Source organism: Sinocyclocheilus anshuiensis, unplaced genomic scaffold (genome assembly GCF_001515605.1).
Source record: "Sinocyclocheilus anshuiensis isolate Anshui unplaced genomic scaffold, SAMN03320099.WGS_v1.1 scaffold676, whole genome shotgun sequence".
NCBI lineage: Eukaryota > Metazoa > Chordata > Actinopteri > Cypriniformes > Cyprinidae > Sinocyclocheilus > Sinocyclocheilus anshuiensis.
The window spans coordinates 2,408,832-2,422,759 of NW_015558579.1; the positions used below are offsets into that span (position 1 = coordinate 2,408,832).

At 39.0% G+C, this 13,928-nt stretch overlaps 1 protein-coding gene across 2 annotated transcripts in view; it reads right to left on the minus strand.

The window, feature by feature from the left end:
• Window positions 1-13,928, minus strand: part of crim1 (cysteine rich transmembrane BMP regulator 1 (chordin-like)) — a 136,958-nt gene that overhangs the window by 4,177 nt on the left and 118,853 nt on the right. For both annotated transcript variants that reach the window (XM_016475416.1, XM_016475415.1), the window contains 7 exons: window positions 12,089-12,210; window positions 9,387-9,599; window positions 9,080-9,295; window positions 5,973-6,194; window positions 5,654-5,842; window positions 3,871-3,987; window positions 1,936-2,123 (listed from right to left, as the gene is read on the minus strand). In XM_016475416.1, the coding sequence (XP_016330902.1) occupies window positions 1,936-2,123; window positions 3,871-3,987; window positions 5,654-5,842; window positions 5,973-6,194; window positions 9,080-9,295; window positions 9,387-9,599; window positions 12,089-12,210 (1,267 nt within the window). The remainder of the gene's footprint in view (window positions 1-1,935; window positions 2,124-3,870; window positions 3,988-5,653; window positions 5,843-5,972; window positions 6,195-9,079; window positions 9,296-9,386; window positions 9,600-12,088; window positions 12,211-13,928) is intronic.

Below are 13,928 nucleotides of genomic sequence, written 5' to 3' on the forward strand. Positions count from 1 at the left end.
AAATCTTATTGTAAAGTGTTTTTAATACTACAGTTTGCATCTATTTGATATACACTTAATATATGTAATCTTATCTAAATTTATTATAAAAGCTGAGGTTTGTTATTTACTGAAAAGGTATATTTTAGCTGGTGTCAATGATCTTATGTTGCATTTGGTCAGACTCAGCACATTGCTTTACTGAAGTATATTATATTTTCCTTTTACAGCTGCAGACTGAGGAAGATCCTGAAACACACCAGCAAACCCTAAAACAGACAACAGTTTACAGATGTTTTTCAGTGGCAGCAGAACTATGACTCAACTTTTGGGTGAAACTTGTTTACTTTTTTCATACTTTTATTACTTGTGGAAAAACTTGAAACAATTTTAAATAAGTATAAAGAATGGCATTGGTTTTGTTCATTTAATTTTTGTTTAACGTTATTAATAAAAATGTTGTTCAATTAGCATGTTTTTGTGTTTTGCTTTGGTACCGAAATTGGTACCGAGAACCATGGATTTTCACTGGTATCGGTACCGAATACTGAAATTTTGGTACCGTGACAACACTAATATATATATATAACAATAGTTATTTTTTGCTTTAAATATGGTCTATATGATATCAAAAATAAATATCAGAATTCTTGTCACCACTTTCAATATTACAAAAAACTAATACAGCTCACTAAAGACAAGTAAACAGTCAGCGATAAAATAAAAATAAGGAACTAATCAAAAGCAATAGGACAAAAACACTGTATAAAATGTATAAAACACTGTATGTATAAAAACACTGCATATTCTTCACTGTGTAAATTAAATATATACTGTATATTTCTTCTTATTAAAGTTACAAAAGTGATTTAGTCAAGAGCAGTGAGAGATTTTCTTTCTTTTGTTGTTTGATTAACATGAATGACAGATGGCAGGGATTTTAGACTGCTGTCACTATAAGAGCTGCCCGGATCCAATATACTGTTACACGTGGTTTTCTTTTCAATTGCTTTCACTTAAAGGTCCCATGACATGCTGCTTTTTGGATGCTTTTATATAGGCCTAAGTGGTCCCTAGTACTGTATCTGAAGTCTCTTTCCCGAAATTCAGCCTTGGTGCAGAATTTCAGCCACTACGAGCCAGTCCCACAATGAGCTTTCCTTAGGACGTGCCATTTCTGTGTCTGTAGCTTTAAATGCTAATGAGGAGGAGAGAGGCGGGGCAACTGCCATGCTTCGCTCGTTTGCAAGCCATGATGTCTCTCGAGGAAAAAAAAATATTGCGCTCGCCTCGCACGGTAGTAGCTAATTTTCTCATGGGCAGGCCAAATTCTCTGGGCGGGCAAAGCAGAGAAAGGGGAGGTAACCTTTCCCCGTATGACGACATAAAGGGAAGATTCCAGATTGGGCCATCTGAGCTTTCATTTTCTCAAAGGCAAAGCAGGATACCCAGGGCTCGGTTTACACCTATCGCCATTTCTAGCCACTGGGGGACCATAGGCAGGCTAGGGGAACTCATATTAATGTTAAAAAACCTCATAAAGTGAAATTTTCATGCCATGGGACCATTAAGACCTAAATTACAGTTTACGAGGATACTTGCAAAGATGGCCATTTTGGCAAAATATCTCCGTTCAATACTCCCACGCTCTATGAGCATTGTCTTCACTTGTGTGCACCTCTGACAGCGCTTGCATATAGCGAAATGAGTTTTCTTTCGCTACTGATTGCGTTTCAAGGGCATAAAACCTCTTATCGTTTGCAATGCTTAAAAATGCATGCAAACGATACGTTTTTGTGACCAGCACAGCAACCACACGTGAGTTTGTAACCTTGACAGAGACAATAGTGCATAATCTCTATCGGTTGGCAAATTTCTACCAATTAATCGTGTCTCCCAGTATATCGCCCACCCCTATATGTAGCATGTAGCAAACTGGGACATATAGGCAGGTACCTTATTGGGTGTGCGGTAGCAAGGCACAGGGATCCACTGCTTACGCTGGTTGACCAACAGCAGGGCGGCGATAGTAAGCATCATCATTAGGATGGGCAGTGCCACCCAGGCCCAGTGCAGACCAGCATCCTCACGGGGCAAAGGTGTCTTGCCATCTAGGTAGGGCATCTGCAGACTTCCAAAGTCACCTGGAACAATCCACAACACACCTGTTGGCACATTTTGCACCTGATAGCCATGACTCATTGAGCAGTGACTCACTGGGGCAATGTAGAACAATTCAGAATTGAATCATGCCATGTGAAATGCAAATTGGGCTTGATTGTAAAAGCAGGTAATGTCAGACATCCATGTCAGCAATTAAGGCAAATGCCAGAGACTTGACAGACAGACAACCCACTCACATCAGCCTTAACAAAAGCAACACATGGAAAATCAAGAAGAAATTACAGATTGCTAACAGGGAAAATCAAAAGAAACAAACAGCCAGCTTTATGAAAGTGAAGTTTGATTAAAATTACTTTAAGTTAGAATAATCATAAATAATAAATATAAGTTAAAATTTTCTCACTAATTCACTAACATAAGTGCATGAAATTGCTCAACGGAATGAAATCAGGAGAAATCATAGTTAGCTATAAACATGCTATCTTAAGGCTACGTCCACACGAAGCCAGAGCTTTCCCTATCCGATCTTTTTTTCCCCCCTCGTCTCAAGAAATATTTGCGTCCACACGAAACCACAAAACGATGTAGTATACATGCCAGACCAGTATGTGGCACTGTAATTCTGCCACAGAGATACACTAAAAATGGAGAAGACTTAGACTATGCGCATAAACCTTGCGCGCGGTATACAAACGAACATGGAACAATACATTTATTAATCTGTGTTAATGTTAGTTAATAAAAAGACAACCGTTCAGTGTTTGTTCATGTTTTTGTTGCTGTTACGTGATGTAGCGGTGTCTGACTAGGGGCGAGACGTGGGCTGATGACGTCATCGTTTCAGAAAATATATGGATTCGCTGTCCACACGAAAACGCAAGGGCGGCGTTTTCAGATTTATCCACTCTGGGACCTGGTTTCAAAAAATATACGATACAAAATTTATGCGTATACAGCTAAACGCATCTCCATGTGGACGGGGCCTAAGTTTGCAAGTTAGTATCTTAAAACAGCTTAGCTAGGCTAAGTAACTTCTCAAATGAATTCTCTTCAAAATGTTGCTCTTCCATGAGATTTGTGCTGTCTGAATTATTCTTACTTCCATACTATACAGTATAGCATGCAAAAAAACAGTATAAAAACTAAAAGAGTAGTATGTCCGAATTCATAGTATTCGAAAAACCAGTGGTTGAAAAACGAGTAGATGAAAAGTACCCGGATGACCTACTACTTCCACCAAGATTCTGGAGCGTGCATTCGATAGATGCTTTACTATCCCATGAAACCAAGGGAGTGGATTTGTGAATGGCAGGTAAGCGATACAACTGACACTGATAGGTCACATGACAGTAACAACATGGTGGATGTAATACTTTCAAATTTCATTCATACTACCCTTATTCATGCTATACAGAACATAGTTTTTAATGGTTGAAGTAAGTTTCAAACCAATTGTAGTACCTACTAGAAAGTATGCAAATTTGGATGCAGCTTAGTTGTCCTAAACCAGAATACCGATTGTAGAAGAAGACCGTTTATGCTAAAGCTCGCTATAGCACCCCTTGTGGCAATGCTAAGAATTCAATAAGCATTCACACTGCATTATGCATTGGACTTTTTGACTACTTCATTTAAAGAATTGGCTCATAAGTCATTTGCTTATGAATCAGACTACACTGATTGTGCTGTGTCTTATTTTGTGCATTAAGCTAAGACAGCCCAACAAAGACTTGTTGTCTATATATAGTCCCGTACTCTGGTACAGACCTCTGAACTGTGGCATAATATCATTTTCGCTATGAGTTGGCCAGGCTGGTTGATGTCTCTGCTTGTCTCCTCGTTGGTCCGTCTTCTCGATGGGCACATTTGTGGGAGCGTAACTTTCTGTAATTAAAATATCAGACACGGGGACACAAAGAAAGAAACAAAGAGAGAAGAACAGCGTGTTACAGAAAAACACACACCAAAGCACATAATACAAATCGTAACTACATTAAGAGGAGTTGAGAAGTGCCCACTCAGAACAAACAAGATTCAGGTCAGCGTGAAATTGCGGGCCGCAGGCTAATTAAAAGCTCATCTTCAGAGCTGCGTCTTTGAGTGGGAAAGCACCAAAGGGTGAATTATTACCCAGAGTGCACACGACACCACTCTCAACCCCCTCATTGATTCAGAGCCAAGTGACACAGCAATAAAGTGGGCCGTGATCAATGACATTATCTTCCAAATGCAAAGAGAGCTAATTTAGCTTCTGTCCGGCTTCGACTTAATCCCTTTAAATGATTAATCTCAACGAGTCCGCATTTAGACGAAAGACCCATTCAATTAGAGAGAAGGTTCTAAGTAAACACTGCTTTATGAGAGCCAGACAGAGAGAGAGACAACGAGATAAAGAGAGAGCATGAAAAAGAGAGAGAGACGTGTGACAGAACTACAGAGAGCAAAACTGCAGGGTTCTTGGATCAGTGATACTGCCATTTATTTTAGTCATTGTGAAGTAGTCTATAGCTACTTTTCCATCCACTTCAATTTATGGGGGGAAAAATGCAAACCAGATTGCAAATAAAGCAGAATTTAACTCCAGTAGTGGGCTGTACATTAGAATTAAATGGAAAATTAAATGATTTTATCCATCAGGATTTAATTGGGGGGTGAAAAGGGCTTTTATTGGTTAAGCTTATGTTCCCCACCCCTGTGGCCTTGATTACATCAGCAGAGAAATAAAACTGTTTTAAAAGAAAAAATCCAGACAAAGTCATTTCTATGCTTCATTTTATTTTAAAATTTTACAAAAACAAACCAACAATTTTATTATTATTTTTATTTCATTTGGACTTTTACATGAAACAAGATCTTATATAAAACTATAATGTTTTTAAAAATTATAATGATTTATTTACTACAAATACAGTAAAATTATAAATTATTATAAATATGTATTATAATAATTCTATTATTATTTAACTAATAATACTGATAATTATTGCTAATTCGACAGATTCCTATTATTTAAGTATTATTTATTTAAGTATTATTAATTTTTTATTCATTCTAGCACTTATTTCAGTTAGTTGTCAAGGCCAAATTTCTAATTCCCATTTAAGTTTTTCATCTAATATTTGTTTTATAATCATTCATATAATATGTTGTTTTTTAAGCTCATTTGGACATTTGGAGTTCAGTGTCTGCTTAAAATAGCAGTCCAACATAAATAAAGATCCAAAAAGTATTTGGATTTAAATTAAAGACATCACAAACACAATTTTCAAATTGCTAAATATTTTACAAAAAGCTAAATGTTTCACTTAAACACATTTGTTAGCTAAGAAAATTGACACTAGTTCTGATAAAGGTTGTACATTGTTTGTGATGCCACCTGGTTAAATATTTTAACCATGCAAAGAAACTCAGACATTTAATGCTCTAAATACTTTACGGGGCTCTGTGTAGCATATCTGTTTTGTATTTGCCATGCAGATTCACTGTCTCTCATTCTGTTCTACTCATCTGATCTAATCTCTATGTGAACACACAGCACATAAATCCTGACCTGGACACATGGGGCAGCAGCTGCCCTCCACGGTGACCGGCTGATGGCAGGGTAAGACAGGACAGCTGACAGTCGAGCAGAGGGTCTGGCCTTGCAGGCAGTAGCAGTGAGTGCAGCTGTCAATGTCCCATCGCTCCTCGTCCATGTACGTCTTCCCGTTGAAATGACACACGGCCCTCGGCGTGGCATCTGGTGAAGAGGTGGGTGAGACACTCGGTCATAGCCATGTCATTAACACCCACATATGATGAGAAGGCAACTTAACTTGGCTGTCTGATCTGGGGCAATACGATCTTCAACTGTGCACAGATTTACATACCTAGACAGTATGGGCAACACTGGCCCTTCCTGAGCACGGGCCGGGCGCAGTTGACTGGTGGGCAGGACTCAGAGAAGCAGCTGATAGCTCCGTCTAGACACACGCAGCTGGAGCAGACGTTGGGCTTCCAGGACTCAGCGGCCAAGAAAATATCACCATCCTCATTCCTGCAGTAGCTGGGCATGCTGTCGTTACTGGGCATCTGAGGGGTGACTGGATCATCTGAAATAAGGGATATATATAAACGAATTTCTATCATGACAACTCTCTGAAGATTTTAGCATGGTAACGGATATGACAATGTTCATGTTCAATTGATCATGGCGGAATAGATCTGCTACGCTGCTAAATTGGTGCTGTTGGTTATTGCTGTTGTTGTAGATTATTGCTGCTGCTGCAAAGCAAGTACAGGAACATGCTACTGCCAATACATACGGTGATACAGTGTTTTGAGTATTTAAGACATACTGCTGCTGCACAAATAGCATATAAAATAACCCGTAGCAGCAGGTGGAGCTGGGGAAGGGGGTGGGTTTCAGAGAAACTCTGAAGTGTGCTGCGAAATGCTCTAGTGAATGCTAACCAACCATTTAAATGTAAAGCAGCAAGCTCATTGGCTGCATATGCAACATGAACCAATCAGCTTGTGCCAAGAAGTTTAAAGCCTGGAATACACTACACGATTTTTGCCCTGATTTTCCACCGATTTACAGTCTGGAGAAGTCGACGCTAGCTGCCGAAAGTCAAAGCCAGTCTGCAGATTTGAGTTGACAGATTCCATAGAAAATCGCATAGTGTACGATGGTCACAGACTATTTTTTAGCTTCAGACTAGGGCTGTGCGATTAATCGAAATCGTCATAAAATCACGATTTGAGCATGCACGATTTCTAAATCGCTTTACAGCACGATTTTCCGCGACTTCCCGCAGTATGCTATCCGAACCAATCAGAATGCAGCGCACCTAAATGGAGCACGAGAACAGAACAGACTGGGCGGGCATACAAACGTAATGCCAGGTTCACACACTCCGTCTGTGGTGCGTATTTTGTCCGCGCCCAGGTTAACGGATCAGAGCGTTCACACGGCATGCGATTGCGGTCCGGCAGTGCGCTCCAGGAGCGGTGCGTCTGCAGCAGTCATGCTGCGATCGTTTCCGCACGGAGTCTATTTCTGCTGTGCTGCATGCGCTGAATTAAAGTGACAGCGCATTATTCGCGGTAAAAATTAACATGGATTGACACAGAAATGTAGTAATTACACCATAAATGCATATAATTAAAGTCTACTGTTTCACAGTCAACACATGGCTTTTTGGCTAGATTTAAAACAAGGAAAAGTGCACTTTTAGATAAACAAGGCAATAATAGATGGCACTCGTGGTGGTAGTTAAACAAATTTATTATTGAGTTTAAACGTGAATATGTCTATGAAAGATTGTATTACTGTACTGTGATAAAAGAGAATCACAATGCTGAAAAAGCATTTTCACAAACAACGTTTGGATTCAACGTTAGCGGACTGCAAACGCGTCCTGTGCGAAAGCAAAATGAGTTCGTGCTGCTTCTGCACCGCATACACATACTGTATACGCACTGCAGACGGAGTACGTGTGAACTTGGCACAACAAATCTAGTTCAACATCTGAGGCAACGCCACAAAGAGCTCTATGGCAAAAAAAATCCCTGGACACGGGATTTTAAAATTTTTTTCCTGCCATATGTCTATTCTAGAGACATTTTGTGACACCTTTACTTAGTGATTATTTTGCCTTATGTCTGTTCTAGAGACATGTTACAGCTTCTTGATAAAGCTCTAATCGGTTTTCTTTTGGAAATATGTTTCAAATTCACACTGAATGCATTTATGACTGTAAAGCATGTCTGTGTGTGTCAAAATCGTGATTAAAATCGAAATCGCAAAATTGATCAAAGAAATCGTGAACATGTTTTCAGCCGATTTTAGAACACATTGTTTTTATTTGTCAGTCGTCTCCAAGAAACAAGGCGCACGTTTCTGCGTGAGTTTGTTGTGATCGGAACGACTTTAAAGTCTGCTAGTGTATCATACTCAAGTCATGCAGTGTATGATGTCCAGTTTTCCTCTGTCACTGAAAAAGTCGGTAAGTGTGTGATGCCTAGTGTCTTAAAAATCTGTTCAGATTTTAAAAGTCATGTAGTGTATTCCAGCCTTAACGCTGTGAATATCATTAGTTAGCATTAACGATCCATCAGCCTGCGCCATCTAGAGTTTAATGACAGAACTATAAAGACTTTTTTTTTTTAATCCTTAGATCCTTCACAATAAGACCAGAAACGTATTAAGGAAGTAAACAGTTTTGATGTTGACTTCAGTGAGATCCAGTTTACAAGCTAAAATGAAACTGACAGTCAACGAATTTCTAATAGTCTCCAATTAAGCATGTGACACTATGTCTTTGAATTCAAGCTTTGAAATTTCCTAATAAGTGCACCATATTTCTCTGGGGCTGTATTTGCTCCATGTTATAGTGAGAGTGAAAAAGTTTTGAGTAGTTTCTCTTGTAACTAAAGAACGGAATGTCAACATACTTTGACTAAAACACAAATGACTCAAAAACATAAATATTCATATCAACTCAAACAATCCAATCTTGAAAAACAAATCTACATTTCTCTCTTTCATTTAGAAAGCCAAAAAATGATTTCAGCGGCGTTGAGAACAGAGTTATAGTTGAGTTGCTGAAACATTCTCTGAAATGTGCATCCATTCTATTTCTCTGTCATCCTTTCGGCTCAGACTGTTAATCACGTACTCCTGCGCCCATGCAGTATTCATCATTTCCACCAAACACATGCATTATGCACGTTCACATTTTGTTAACTTTTCTCCCGTTGAAGGTGTCTCACGCCTCTATGCTCTAAAAGTCCTTACAATAATGAATCTTTTAACAAATGATGTTTTTTCTGCCTCCCTTGACTGTACTCCTACAAGATCCAAATATCACAGCCACTTTGGCTTCTCCATGACGTTCAAGTTTTCGCAACGTGCTTCTAAACTAAAGTTTTGGTAAGTTAGAGCAGGCCTGTCAATGCTTTTCAAACATAAAGGCTTTCGTTGACAGCACACCTGGACAGTGAGGGCAGCAGGAATCCTGTGTTCTGATTGGACTGTGGCAGAGCAGGGGTGGGCACACTTCCGTCTCACAGAGCACACGGCCACTGTGGCAGGTGCACTGAGTACAGGAGTCAATGTTCCACGTCTCTCCCTCCACAAAATACTCTCCACCTGGAGCCAAACACACGGACGCCTCGCTCAGCTCCGGCTTATGGGAACTGGACTCTTCTGAAAGAGATAATAAATATTTTAACATGTAAAATCCATCCTGAAGTATCAACGGAGATTGTAATGTAAGTATGTTGCAGTTTTGGCTCACCTGGACAGGTGGGGCAGCAGTGTCCAGGTCGGATGGTGGGGTTATCACAGGGGGGAACTGGGCAAGAAATAAGGGCACACATTTCTCTCCCAGCATGGCAGTAACAGTCCCTGCATCCGTCATGCCAGCTCTGCCCGTTCTCGTGCCTGCGGCCATCCATAGACAAGCAGGAGCCCAGTTTCACTGCTGGAGCCACAGATGACGAGCTCTGATCTGCACAGAGAAACCAATGAATGAACAATAAACACATCAACTGAAAACTGAGAGCTGAAAGCATCAACTCTGAACAGCCTAAACCAGTCATCAGCAATTCGAATCCCACTTCCGTAACAGCTACACATCACGGGGTAACACATTTGCATAACGCCCGCCTATGTTCTACGCAGCAACTTGAACCGCTCACTAACACTGTAGCTTGTTCGTCATGCCGAGAAGACGCTGTGTTCCACGCTGTGAAAGTAAATTCATTTTGTTTTCAAAGAATCAGTGGTTAAAATTCATTTTTTCCACTGTACCACAGCAGTACAACCCTAGTCTTTATTGTGTTCCTGCCATTTTACTGATGACTGCCTCTCTAATCTCGGTGAGTACAAGGCGGGATTCACAAAAACCCTCACTCTTGAAAGATGGCTTAGTACCCAGTTTATTTGGACCAGCTGGCTCCATTGAATCACAACCTGTAAGTATGATAAATAGTAGATGTTTGTATTTTCTATTGAGCACTCAAAATATGGAACTATGGCAATTGGCATATCATTTCCGACACGCTGTATGCAGTAGACTAATCACAACAGAATGGGCCTTCTGACCAATCAGAGCAGAGTAGGCTCACGGAAAGGAGGGATTTAGAGAGACTGAATCTTAAAACGGCTTCGAACGAATTGTTTGAGAATCAGTGGAAAATGAGGTGGCATTAAATGCATATTTTGAGAAAACTAAAGCATGTTTTGACTTTGCATGCATTTATACCTATACAAATACAACCTATACAAATACAAGTTCACTTGCAATGAGGATAAACATTATTTGAATACTGAGAACATAAAACCATTGAAATTTAGTTGACATTTAACCCAAACGCTGCAAACACTTAACTCAGACTCTCAAACAAAACAAGAGAACAACTGCTTTGTGGTAAAAGCAGACCACAATTTGAAATGATCAAACTCATTTTTATTTTAGACACAGCGTAAAAATGTGTTTATATAGTCTGGTCCGGATGGATTCTTTGGCATATTAATAGCGAAACGGGAAAGCCAGAGGATTCCCTGCATCATTTTTACATTTATATTCCAGACATTTGACCTCTTCAGTGAAACATTTTCACCGGCTGCACCACAGACAGCATGAAATGACAAAATATGCAAGTGATGCCTCGCACGCCCCAAACCCCAGAGCACAAAACATTCTCAAATCTCATTCTATCTGCCAAGAGCGTCACCTCTCACTGCCTCTCCATAACAGCGGCAGGGCTCCAGCCAGGCCCCAGTCAATATCACAGAACCATTTCACATTGATTAAAATCCTGTCTGGGTGATATGTGGAGGATGCACGCTTTCAAAAATTCAACACGAGGGAGATTAAAAAAGGGTATTTTTCCTTGCTCTCTCGTCTCATTAAACGAACCGAGCTTGTGAATATTTCACGTGCCAGCTTCATTATTGAAGATGAATCAAACGAGAACACAAGAGTCGTATAAATAATGGAGGGCTGTGAGTAACTGTGGGCCCGGCTTTTGTATATACAACAGGTGGCCCTCAAAATAAATGGAAAATATAGGGAGGGGGGGATGAGTCATGCTGCAGACCCTGGTCTCCTGAATTGGAGGCCCAGCAGTTCTCTTGGTGCACATGGCTCACACTTGGAAATTAAAGGAATAACACCTCAGCATATCGATTCAGCTGTATGGGGCCAACGTAGCACTAGATCACATCTGGACATGAAAAAAAAAAGAGCTTTTGAGTTATATTACTTAGATTTTTAGATAAATTACTTACAACATTTGATTTGATTTTACATTTTTTAAATGAGAGAAAAGTCTTTGATCCGTGTTAGCTATCAACTTCAAGGGCATTTAAACAGATTTCGCTTATGTATTAAAGCAATAAAGAAATAAAGCTGCAGTGATTTTACCTTGGGTAAGGGGTGTTCATGTTTCTAAAAAACGCATGACCTATAGTATCTTATTGTGTTTGTAAAATTGCCACAACAGTTATATGATAAAAGTCACCAATCTGTAATAAATCATTGTAATTCTTAAATATATTAATCAGAATAAACTTATACAGTTCATTACAATGTTGTTGTAGTTAAAAATACAAAAAATGTAGCTTAAATAGTTTTTTGTTAACTGAAATAAATCTGAAATAAAAAACTGAAGTACTAAAATTACTAAAACTATAACTGAAATAAAAATAAAATTATCTGAATAGCCAAAGTTAAATAGAAAAAAAGACAGACAAAAGCACATCCCAAAATTAGTAAAATGTAAACTGATATAAATACTAAAATAAAAGCTAATTCAAAATATTTCTAAATTGGTGCTTAAACATAGAATTCAAAAGATGTGCATTTACAGGCATACATTTTTTAAAATTAGATTTCTAATTTGGAACTATCAATGAGAAATGTAACAGTCATGCTGTAGTTAAACTAGATAATACAAAATCACAAGGTCTATAAAAGGCAAAACAGTGACTTACCTCTACACTGACAAATCAGACAGCCCAACTCATCGTGCTGGAAGCCCATTGGACAGGACTTGTCACATAGCAGTTCAGGGCATTTCTTACAACGGCAGGTGTCACAGCCATGCTTGTTCTTACTGATAACAAAAAAACGAGATAGGGAGAAAGAACAAGAAAGCTTAACAAATTCATAGGTACATACATGATGCAGTAAGTTTTCCCTTATTTAAAAAAGAAATACAAAGTTTTGTCATGAAACTCTAGATAGACTCAGGGCCGCATTAACCATTGGGCTAGGCGGGGCTGAAGCCCCGGGGCCCAAGCAAGGAGGGGGCCCGTGATTGGCTGTGGAGTAGCTTGACGGAAATTGGTAGTGCCGATCGCCAAAGCCCCACCACGCCCCTCACTTTTTAGCGCTATATTATTTAGTGGAGTTTTCCGTAAATTCCATGCATTACCATTAGAGATTAAAACGTCACATTTGAATTTGTTTTACCAATCAAATGCATTTATTATATATTTTACTTTTGAACGAACTGTACACGTAGCATATCTATCAGGTGATTGCTGCGCCTAATGTCTGCATTCACGTCTCTTCACTTCATTCTGGTGTAATCTAGAAACGGTCATGCAAAGAGCAATCTTTGATAAGTAAAAATGTCAACTATTCTAAAAAAAAAAATAGTGAGAGAAAAAAACGAGGAGAGAGGGGAAAACATGAGTTAGTCACTAAAATTCAAAGCTAGTTTATTTTACTAAAGCTGATGATGTAGTGGGAGTTGTGGAACCGCAAATAGACCGGACACATGGAGCAGATAAAAACAGCGTCATCATACCCACAGATTTTAGGTTAGTTTGATTATTAACTTGATAGATGTATAGTGCTTTTTGTGTTTGAACAAACTCTATAGGGCTAGTATATTCGCTTATGGGTTGAGAAATTCATTTTGCACGTCATGATGTAAGCTTTTCATTTAAACGCATTTTAAGCATTGTGGTTTAAAAACTAATTTAACTGTTCAGGGACATTAAGCAGTGGGGCAGAATTCATTTTGGCAAATGCGAGCGTTAAGATGGTTTCTGATACTTGCTCGTACAGCGCCTGACTAAACTAAGAGTTATTTTTCGCGCCTTATGTTTAAACGTTCGAATACACATAGTTATGTGTCAAAATGCCTGTCGCCTCGTCAACAGTCATTTGTGTCTTAAATTAACATTAATAGTTAAAGATAAAGCATGTGCACTAGTTGGCTATTATGCGATCCTGGCATTATATGATGAGATTTTAAAGGGATATAGTTCAGCCAAAAATTACAATACTGTCATCATTTACTCAGTTTCAAGTTGTTCTGAACCTGTATGAATGTCGTTGTTCTCCTCAACATAAAATATATTTTTAAGAATATTCGTAACCACCAGAAAGTTTCTGGTCATGTATAGTGCTTTTTGTGTTTGAACAAACTCTATAGGGCTAGTATATTCGCTTATGAGTTGAGAAATGTATTTTGCGCGTCATGATGTAAGCTTTTCATTTAAACGCATTTTAAGCATTGTGGTTTAAAAACTAATTTAACTGTTCAGGGACATTAAGCAGTGGGACAGAATTCATTTTGGCAAATGCGCGCGTTAAGACGGTTTCTGATACGCGCGGAGCGCACTTGCAAAAGAGATATTTTTCGCGCCTTGTGTTTAAACGTTCGAACACACATAGTTATGTGTCAAAATCTCCAACCTCGTCAACACAGTTATTTGTGTCTTAAATGAACGTTAATAGTTAAAGATTAAGCATGTGCACTAGTTGGCTATTATGCGATCCTGGCATTATATGATGAGATTTTAAAGGGATATAGTTCAG